The sequence below is a fragment of the Carassius carassius genome, chromosome 26 (genome assembly GCF_963082965.1).
Source record: "Carassius carassius chromosome 26, fCarCar2.1, whole genome shotgun sequence".
NCBI classification, from domain to species: domain Eukaryota; kingdom Metazoa; phylum Chordata; class Actinopteri; order Cypriniformes; family Cyprinidae; genus Carassius; species Carassius carassius.
In genome coordinates, this window is record NC_081780.1 from 11,448,088 (window position 1) to 11,458,368 (window position 10,281).

A 10,281-nucleotide genomic window follows, 5' to 3' on the forward strand; every position below is an offset into this window, starting at 1 on the left:
CATATGGGGCACATCTTGCCTGAATCTTCAGTGCTTCTGAAAGCAGGTAATCTGGTCGAGAGTGCTTCTACAGGAAAGTACAAAAGACAAGCATTACTGTAACGCTTGAAACATGGAAACATTAAACAAGCAATAATGAACGGTCAGATATGAAATCACATCTTATACCTTCTGCTTGATATAAATGTATAAAAAATGCAAGCCAGTTCCCACATGAAAGTAAAGTAATAGTCCAAAAAACAAAACAAAAAAATCACCGAAACGTACTCAGCCTTATCCCATCCAAAATTCAGAAGAGTTTGTTACATTATTAGAACAGATTTCGAGAAATTTAGTATCACATCACTTCACCAACAGATACTCTGCAGTGAATGGGTGCCGTCAGAATGAGAGTTGAAAACAGCTGATAAAAACATTAAAGTAATCCACTTATAATCCACACAGCTCTTGTCCATCAATTAATCTCTTGAGAAGCAAAAAACTGATTGTAAGAAAGTTGTCACTTCTTGCTTTCTGCAGTGAAAAATACATCTTGTCCTCTCACAATAAAATCCACTGACATTTTTGTTTAGAACTGTTTTTGCTTGATCTATTCGTATTTATCTACTGATTCAGACACAGATTACTTTTTTCTTCTCAAATCTGTTCCGATGAAGGAACCAATTTATCTACTTCCTGGATGGCTCGAGGGTGAGGAAGTTTTGAGTCAATTTTCATTTTAGAGTAAACCATTTCTTTAGTAATCTACATATTTGTTTTGTTATTTACATTTAATTAATATTCATTGCATTTTCGTGTAAGTGGTACAGGGAGAGGAAATATCCTATTAAAAGAGGGGTGGCAGGAAGACTGTTTAAAGAGGGGAGATTTTTCTCAGGGTCTATGGATCAGGATAGGCAAATGAAATTATTTCTTGGTTTATAGCAGCCTCTTGTGGAGATTGTTGTGATTGCATCTCAATACATTTTGATCAATATACTTGCATGTTTAAAACTACTATAGCCCAAATAAGTAAAACTGTTTTATGGGATTCTTGACATGTCTAAAAAATTCATTAACTCCCCCAAATTCATGCTTCATTATTCATTTATTTTTTGTGCTTTATGCACATTAAATTTTTGTTTGACTTTTTTCTTGACACTGCTTGCTATACCATACAGTATACTTAGACAGTTTTGTCTAGCTGAATGCTATTATGTATCACATTAAGCTTTTAGATACAGATTTTAGTAGGTAAAAGTTGAATGTGATTATGCACATTTGTAATGTATACAGAACATTTATTTTTGTAGCAATGTGTAACATACTGTAAACAGAAATTCACATTTGCATTTATGTCTGGCGGATTTTGAAACCTGAATGTATGATTTTGCATGTGATGACAATGTTTAAAAGTAGTGAGGAGTAATTGTAGTTACTGTTTTGTATGCATGTGCCAAAACATATTCAATTTGCTTAAATTAATAACAAATTCAGATCTGGTGTGAAGAAGAAACGATTTGTTTAGATATCTGAAGATATTGTTTCGATAGTAATAAAAAAGCTATTGAGGAAACACGATTATATTCACCCACTTACCTGTATGCAGGTATGCTTGTGTTTTTGGTTCAGAAACATTTTGAACTTGAACTTGACATTTAAAAATGAGCATGACTTCCATGGGAAAAGGCAGTATCTGAGAGAATTCTGATGTATACCTACTGGACATAAACCAATTAAATAAAGTAGTGAGCGTGTAATACGTGTAATACGTGTTTTCAAGAATTAATTGTCTACTGTTACTGTCATTCACGACGCCATACACTGACTTTTATTTTGAAAAATAAAAATCCACTTCCTGGTCTCCTGTTTAACAGTGTGTATCATTTCTAATATGCATTACTTTAAACCAATGTACTAACGTTCCCACAATAAATATTCTTTTAAACGCATAATTGATTACATCTATAGTATTTGTGATCGGACTACGGGAGGATTGTTTTTCTGTTGCTCAAGACTCTTGTTTAGTCTGGACGCTTGTTTTTCCAGTCTCGTGATTGGTCAGGTAAAGTTTCCCGGTTAATGGTCGCGTGGGGCAACGAGGGAGGGTTTCATCTGGTGCAAACAAGAGAAAGTGAAACAGACCCATGATCGCTCAGGGGTGAGTTACCAGAAATGCGTTTTCATTCAAATGGTGTGTTATTAATAAATGTTGAACGTGACTCGTGTCGAGTTCAGTCGATCAGAAACATTGCATATGTCCATTGCTTGTGTAATGCGACTCTTACATCAAGCAAAATCATCATATTAAAGATTGTGCATGAAAATGGCTGGCAGGACACATTGCCTTCAGTCTTAAATGGGTAACTTATTGATAAAAGATACTGTACTGTTGCAATAATGCATTTACTATGACAAAATATGTTATAGTGATTAACGTTAGTGTTTTAGTCTTATTTTCCAGTAAAAATATATCTGAACTTTAAAAACTTTAAATCTGTCTTTAAAACAGGCAAATTTTATTTGAAAAGCTAAACTGCGCAAAACAAAACTCCTAGTTTGGTTAGTTTATGCTTATAAAGTAGAATGACACTTTTCCTGTGAAGAAAAATTTACTTGATTCAATACATAGTTTCTCAAATCTTCTTCATGTATTTTAACTTACAAAGAAAGCAAAAATGCTGATTTATTGTCTCCAACAGTCATCCTCATCTGTGATCTTGAAGAACTGCGTAAAATGGCGAATAATCTTGGTGAGTGTCTCTTGTTTTCGACATTCATTATATACAATCTGTTATTATACACACACTAGTAATTTGTGATGTAAATACAAAACATGATTATTATAGAATATATTTTTTAAGTGAAAAGTATGCGTTTGAGGACATGAATGAGTCTGTCAGGATGTTTCCTAATGCTCCCTTGAAGAGCGAAGCAGGTAAACACACTGGTGGGACTTCTATCATTACATCTCTCTGTGAAACTCGGCTCATGAGAGATGCAGAGGTGAGAGACACAGGGAATTATTATGCAGCACTAGAACCTTGAAGCTCAAGGGATTTGTGTGTTTTGTAGAAAATCAGTGCATGGAAAAGTTACACGCTCTCTAGTAAATGCGCACAGGCTTTTAGTTAGAGAATGAGACTCAAGAAAGTCCCGTTCTTTGCAGATGATGCTCAAGCAGAACTGGACTCGGTGGAGGCAGAGTTGGAGATGGTGGAACTGCAGATCTCTGAGCTGCTGGAGAAACAGGCGAAGCTGAACTCCCGGAAAAACAAACTCCTGCAGGTCCTGGAGGGAGCCTGCAGCTCGGCGCAGCCCTCTGGATCCAGCAAACCTCCCAAACCATCCTTCAGCAAACAGGACCTAAAGCACTATGAGGAGTCAGGTATCCCTCGTTCATAGTTGAAATGACTAGTATAGTTCTGTTCGCAATGCATTTTGTTTCAAAGCAGCAACAAAGTTGATTGTGGCAAAGAAGAAGCTTTTGAGGAGTTCATTCAGAAACAATACATTAATATGATCAGACAGCAAAGGCATTTATAATGTCGCAAAAGAGTTTTGTTTCGAATAAATGCTGTTCTTTTGAACTTTCTATTTTATCAAAGAACCCAAGAAAAATAGTCTCAGTTTCCACAAGAAAACCCTTGTTTACAACATTGATAATAAGAAGAAACGTTTCTTGAGCAGCAAAGCAGCATATTGGAATTATTTCTAAAGGATCATTTGACATTGAAGACTTTTTAAATATTTAAATTGTTGTAATATTTCGCAATTGTATGGTTTTCATTGTATTTTTGAACAAATAAAACGTTGGTGAGCATACGATACGAGAGTTTTTTAAAAAACATTTTAAAAAAATCTTCTGCTTGTTCAAGTTGTGTGTTTTGTGTAATGAAGTGAAATACAGAAATATAATGAGCAATCGCTGTAATTTTTATTTTTGCTGCTCTGTCTCCAGGTTTCTCATGGTCTGAAGAAGTTCAGGCGAAGCTGGGTAGCGTGTTCCAGCTCTCCAAATTTCGCCCCCTGCAAAAGACGGCCATAAATCTCAGCATGTCAGGGAAAGACCTTTTCCTGGTAATGCCCACTGGACGAGGAAAAAGCCTGTGTTACCAACTGCCAGCCCTCTGCTCTAAGGGTACATGCTCGCACACACATTTAAATAAAGAATGAATTTTGAGTACTCTGATGTGAATTCCTGCACATGTCTTTTGTATGGTTGCATTTATCAGGTTATACATTAGTTATCGCCCCTTTGGTGTCTCTAATGGAGGATCAGCTGATGTATCTGAAGTCTGTTAATGTCCCGGCAGTGACTCTCAATTCTTCCAGTACAAAGGTACAGTTGGTCGGATGTACTAGACAGATTTGAGACACATACAATACTGATGTTCATGTTCATCTGCAGGAGGACTCTAAGCGTGTCTTGGCAGGGATGATAGATAAAAACAGCCCCTTCAAGTTGCTCTATGTAACCCCTGAGAAAATCGCCAAGAGCAAACTACTGATGTCCAAACTCGAAAAGGCCTACAACATGAGTCTGTTGGCACGCATCGCCGTTGATGAAGTTCACTGCTGCAGTCAGTGGGGGCATGACTTCAGGCCAGGTGAGATTCTGTTTCACCCTAACTGGGTAAAGATCATATCCCGTGATAGAATTTGTCATTTATTCCTTTTTTTTTAGATTACAAGCTTCTGGGTATCCTAAAGCGCCAGTTCCCTAAAGTCCCATTGGTCGGACTGACTGCCACAGCAACCAGCAACGTCCTTAAAGATTGCCAGAAGATTCTGTGTGTTCAGGAACCCATCACTCTGACAGCACCGTTCAACAGACCAAACCTTTACTATGAGGTATGCTTATCTATTATTTCGCTCTTATCGCTGCTAGAAAAGTGCAGAATAAGCCAATCGGATCAGAATGATTTGTCTTCTTACTTCTACAGGTTCGTTTTAAAGATAACGATGACTGTACCGACCAAATTGCACAACTGATTAGAGAAAGATACAAAAACCAATCAGGTAACTCATTTTAATTGCTAAAGGAGTAAATATCCCTTCAGACCAAGAACCATAATTATAAAGTTTTAAGAATTATTCTACTCTTGAGAGCCTAGGGATGTCCACTTCACAGATATATTGATAAACACAGAGAGGAACAATATCATTGGAATCACTTTCTGACTGAATGTTTCCAGCTGATGAAGAATGAAAATCATTGACTGCCAATCAGAATGCAGTTGCCTTTAAAGGGCTTTTAGAGTGCCAGACAACAAAACAGCAGCGTGCAGCCATAATAAACAAAGTTATCATCTATTGGTATTGATACTTGTATAGTTATTGTTCTTGGAGTGAACGGGCTGTTAAGCTCTCCAGATGTCACAATTTCTTCAGTATTTATTTGAAAACCACTTAATCAAAATGCACAATATATGTTATATTTGCAGGAATCGTGTATGTGTTCTCCCAGAAGGATGCAGAAGCCGTGGCTACAGACCTGCAGAAGAGAAACATTCTTGCTCAGCCATACCACGCCAACATGGAGCCTTCAAACAAGTCTCTGGTGCATCGGCAGTGGTCCTCCAAGAAGATCCAGGTTGCACCTGCAGAGCTACTGTTGTTGTTGCCTGTTTTTGTAATTGCCCTGCTGTAATGTAATGTAATGTTTGTGTCTGTGTAGGTGGTCGTTGCCACTGTGGCTTTTGGGATGGGCATTGACAAGGCAGATGTTCGATTTGTTATCCATCACACCATCAGCAAATCTATTGAAAATTACTATCAGGAGAGTGGACGTGCAGGTAGGCAACAATACATCCACGCATGTTCTATTTCTTTTTTCCTTTTTGTAATTTTTTAAAAATAAAAATGTCATCATTTGGTGCCAGACTTTTCCAGTCATTTTGTCCTTTTAATCTCTGCCCCTTTCTTGCATTCAGCAACTGATGGATAGAACAAGTCCTACTTTTTAAAACAAAATTCAATAATCTGTTTAACTCTGATACAGTATGCTGATATAATCTGTTATATATGCTGCTATGCGGAAGGAAGTATTTCCATTAACATGAAATCCAAAAGTAATGTTTGTACTTTATTCATTAATTTATCATTCACCTATTTTTTTTTTATTTCAGGAAGGGATGATGGCTCTGCAGACTGTATTGTATTCTTCGGCTTTGCAGACATCTTCAGAATAAGCAGTATGGTTGTGATGGAGAACACTGGGCAGCAGAAGCTACAGAATATGGTGGCATATTGTCAAAATGTGGACCGGTGAGTCAAAATACACAGAATATGTAGGATACCACTGTTGTGTTGGTTTCCGAAACAAGGGCCTCATATACTAAGCAATTTTACATGAAATCCATCAACCTGTCATCAGACTGGCTAGACCGCAAATCAGTGCAAAACTCCAGACTTTATACAATAATTCAACTTCATGTGGCCTGTTTATTTTAGGGTTGTATATTTGTATATAAGATATGACTCTCGTGTATAATATAGGTGTCGGCGTGCTATGATGGCTGTTCATTTTGATGAAGTTTGGGATGATGATGAGTGCAACCAAATGTGTGATGTTTGTCGGCACGGCAACGGTAAGAGTCTCTCACACTTTTTACCAACCGTGTGTCAGTCGGGTATGGTTTGATTTATTTATTTGTATTTTTTCAGAGTACATCACAATGGACATCACCAAACATGCTCGAGACGTTGTTACCATAGTAGAAATGGCCAGCTCTGTGGATGAAAAGTTGACCCCTCTGAAAGTCTGTGACGCTTGGTTGGGAAAAGGGCCTGCCAAGCATCGCAAAACGATAAAGGTCACATCACTGTCACGCTTGGAAGTGGAGTCCATTATCATCCACCTTTTGTTGCATGGCTACTTCAGGTATTTTCAGAACGGTTTGATGGCTTAAGTATAACTATATAAGGTACTTTGTCCTTTTAGTTTAGTTCGTTAACTCTGTCCTCTTTCGTTCACAAGTGAGGACTTTAGCTTCACTCCCTACACAACCCACTTCTACCTGAAGTTGGGCCGTAAGGCAGCTCTCCTGAAGAATGACAATCACTCCATCACTATGAAGATGAGGAGAGTAATGTCACACGCTACTGTAAGTCAGTCAATAAATTCGGCAGAAGATTTCATATTTCATGTGCAAGCAGTCCTGTTTTTCCATAGATTCAGGCAAATTTCTAGATTAAAAGGGTTGTATGAGTGCCAATACTTTCCTGAACTTCTTTCAATAGTGACAACTGGCCAGATTCAATAAACAAAATCCTTGATTCTTTTCTTTGTTACAGTATTGCTACTTGGTAATACAAATATTTTTTTGTGTTTGCTCAATTTTAACTGAACATTCGTTGAACTCAGTGTTGTGCATCAAATCTGAGAGTATATGTATTGAATCTAGCCTTTGGTCTCTGTTCTGTAGTATTTACCGATCTTTTGTGTTTATCTGTTTTATTATCTTTATCCTTCAAGTCTTATTGCGTTTCAGGTCGATGCCATCAGAGTGTTTGAGGGCTGCATCACAGTTCACGTAGTGAAATTGCTTTTAAGTAACTAGTAGCTAATACATTCATAAAATGTTTGCTTGGCTAGATTTCTAACATTGCCATTTTAACACCAAGCTACTATTAAAAAAAATTATTTGTCCAGTTAAATTAAGGAAATCTTTTCAATTTACAATTTATTTTAGACTTATATTCTAAGCTATGATTAGAAGAGCTCAAGAAGGCGGAGAAATCAGAGAATGGAAAAAAAAACTTGACTTCTTTTCGTTGTGCCGCCCCACAGGTAAAGAAAGTGTCAGAACGTGTTGGGGAGAAAAGTAGTGCCAAAGTAGAGGGAAAGAGACCGGCTGACAGTGACAGCAAAACATCTGTGGCCAAGAAAGTCAAGACTCTTCCCTAGTTCTTAAGGAGAAGAACCAAAAAGTACAGTTCATTTATTTCATATTCACAGAACAAAAGCATGTTAACATTGCCAAATAAACACTCCAGAATTGAATGAGGGAAACATCTACCACTTTGTCTTTTTTTCTTGCTTGTGTTTATGATAGTCACCTATTATGATTTTTATTGTATCCACATCAAACCTCACATATTATTGAAATATGCTTTGTCTATTCCATGGTGTCGTTGATTTGCATGTTGTGTTGTAGAAAAAATGAACATTACAATTGGAACTAACAATCTTAAAGGGATAATTCACAAAAAAAAAAAAAGTCATCATTTACTCACCCTTAAGTTGTTCCAAACCTGTATAACTTTCTTCTGCTGAATACGAATAAAGATATTTTGAAGAAGTTAATGGAAACCATTGACTTCCATACTGAGAAAAAATAAAAAATACTATGGAAGTTGATGGCTTCTGCCAACGGTTTGGAAAGTGAGTTTGGGACAAGTTAAGGGTGAGTATATAATGAAAAAATGTGAAGTTTTGGGTGAGCGGTCTCTTAATTTGCTTTTTTGCATGCGTCATTAATCCCCTCTCTAGCTTTGCATTTCTCTTAATGACAGCTCTACTAGTAATACAAACTAGTAATTTCTTCTTTTCTTAGGTTGAGACACCACAGCAAGTCGAGACAGCCTTGATCGATGTGTCCAACATGGCCATTCAGATGCATAACAAACCTAAAATCAGTAAAAATCACCAAAACATGGAGAAGAGACTTGCTCAAAACTACATTGAAAGTCTTGCTTCGGAAGCTACTGTGTATGTAAAGCCAACTTCAGTATTTGAGATTGATGTTGAGGTCAATCTTGTAGAAGAACAGAATTGTGAAAGTGAAGAAGAGAAAGGCCTTAAAAACTACCCTGCACCGCAATCTTCATCCCCGAAAAGGAGGCAGAAACATCAGTTTACTCAGAACTGTGCTGTTAATGCTGACCAGGCGAAGGCGGATCTGGTTAGCGCACCTTCTGAGCTCTCTATCATCTCTGCAGCTGCTGTGGAAGATCTACACCATCTGCGCAGTTACTATAGCAAACATTTAAGACGAATCAACTACATTTCCCATGAGCACTTGCAAAGCTCCCAGCCTGAGATGCTGACATTTTTTGGGTTTCCCATCGAGGACGACCATAGCCAAGGTGCCAAGAATTTATGGACTCGTGTTAGTATGAGGAGGAAGCTCATACAGTGAATTATGTTTCCTTTCTGATCTCTGTTGCATTTTATTTTGTAGTTTGAAAATAATTTTGGGGGGAAATAAACTTTAGTTGGTTTTTACAAAAAACACTTCTAGCCATATTATTTAAGCAATTGTGGATTAAAAAACAGCCCACTGTAACTGCTATAGTGATAATTACAAAGACTAAACTTAGTCTCTAAAAGGTGATAATTGCAATTTTACAATTTTACCCTTATAATTTGCATATTTCAAAGAACCATGAATGGATGTTGAATTTTACTTCATTAAACTTGATTACTTAGGATTTTAGAGACAATGTTGCAGTAATTAAATAAATATATATTAATAGTCTACATTTTTATTAGTTAATTTTTTTATTTAGTCAGTAATCACTTAATGTTGGGAACATGGCAAAATAGTACATTTGCAAACTTTCCTTAAATGTCACTTGTATCATTTTTGACATAGTATATTCAATTACATATGTACAACTGACCAAAAGAAAATAAATCACAGGAAAATATTTTAAACAAATATGACTTGTTTTTGTTTCATAGTTGTTGCTTATTTTTGTCAGCAATGCATTTAATGGCAGTTATGCCACTTGATGTCTAATACTGTGAAAGCAGTTTTGAAATGCCATTTACTGCAATTATTGTGAATAAATGTTAATGAAATTGAACATTTTTGAACATGCACTATTGTTCAAGTTTGGGATTGGTCAAATTTATAGTGTTTCAGAAAGAAGTCCAAAGCTTAGCATGTTATTTAATCAAAAATACAATAAAACCATTTATAATGTGAAATATTATAAGTTAAATTATCCATTTGTATTTAAATTTATGAACTAATTTTCTTCAGGCAGCCATTATTAACCAGTCTTCCGTGTCACATGATCCTTCAGAAGTCATTCAAATATGCTGATTTTACTGCTCATTTATTATTATTATCAATGCTGAATACAGCAGTGCTGCTTAATATTCTCATTTATTTATTTTCAGGCATACGTGCTAGATTTTTTCAGGACTCTATGGTAAATAGAATTTTCAAAAGAACAACATTTATTTGAAATATAAATAATTTATAAGATTATAAAGAAGACCGTCACAATTATTTAATTCCTTTACACACTCGGGGTCAGGTCACAGACAAGGGCTTTTATTTTGAA

The 10,281-nt window shown here is 36.3% G+C and overlaps 1 protein-coding gene across 1 annotated transcript; it reads left to right on the plus strand.

The window, feature by feature from the left end:
• Positions 1–1,879: 1,879 nt before the first annotated feature.
• On the plus strand, positions 1,880–8,633 carry recql (RecQ helicase-like). Its single transcript, XM_059511200.1, has 16 exons — positions 1,880–2,140; positions 2,682–2,732; positions 3,149–3,367; positions 3,941–4,120; positions 4,215–4,321; positions 4,391–4,589; positions 4,667–4,833; positions 4,926–5,001; positions 5,427–5,575; positions 5,660–5,777; positions 6,111–6,249; positions 6,481–6,572; positions 6,649–6,865; positions 6,962–7,088; positions 7,775–7,914; positions 8,541–8,633. Exons 2-15 carry the CDS (start codon positions 2,717–2,719, stop codon positions 7,889–7,891), a joined length of 1,923 nt encoding a protein of 640 aa, XP_059367183.1. The 5' UTR covers positions 1,880–2,140; positions 2,682–2,716; the 3' UTR covers positions 7,892–7,914; positions 8,541–8,633.
• The last annotated feature ends 1,648 nt before the right edge of the window (positions 8,634–10,281 follow it).

What these genes read in the sequence shown, in the direction of transcription:
- recql (XM_059511200.1), top strand. An exon ending in TCAGGAGAGTGGACGTGCAG is followed by an intron (nt 5,778 to 6,110) that starts GTAGGCAACAAT and finishes TTTTTATTTCAG; the next exon opens with GAAGGGATGATGGCTCTGCA. An exon ending in TGTTTGTCGGCACGGCAACG is followed by an intron (nt 6,573 to 6,648) that starts GTAAGAGTCTCT and finishes GTATTTTTTCAG; the next exon opens with AGTACATCACAATGGACATC.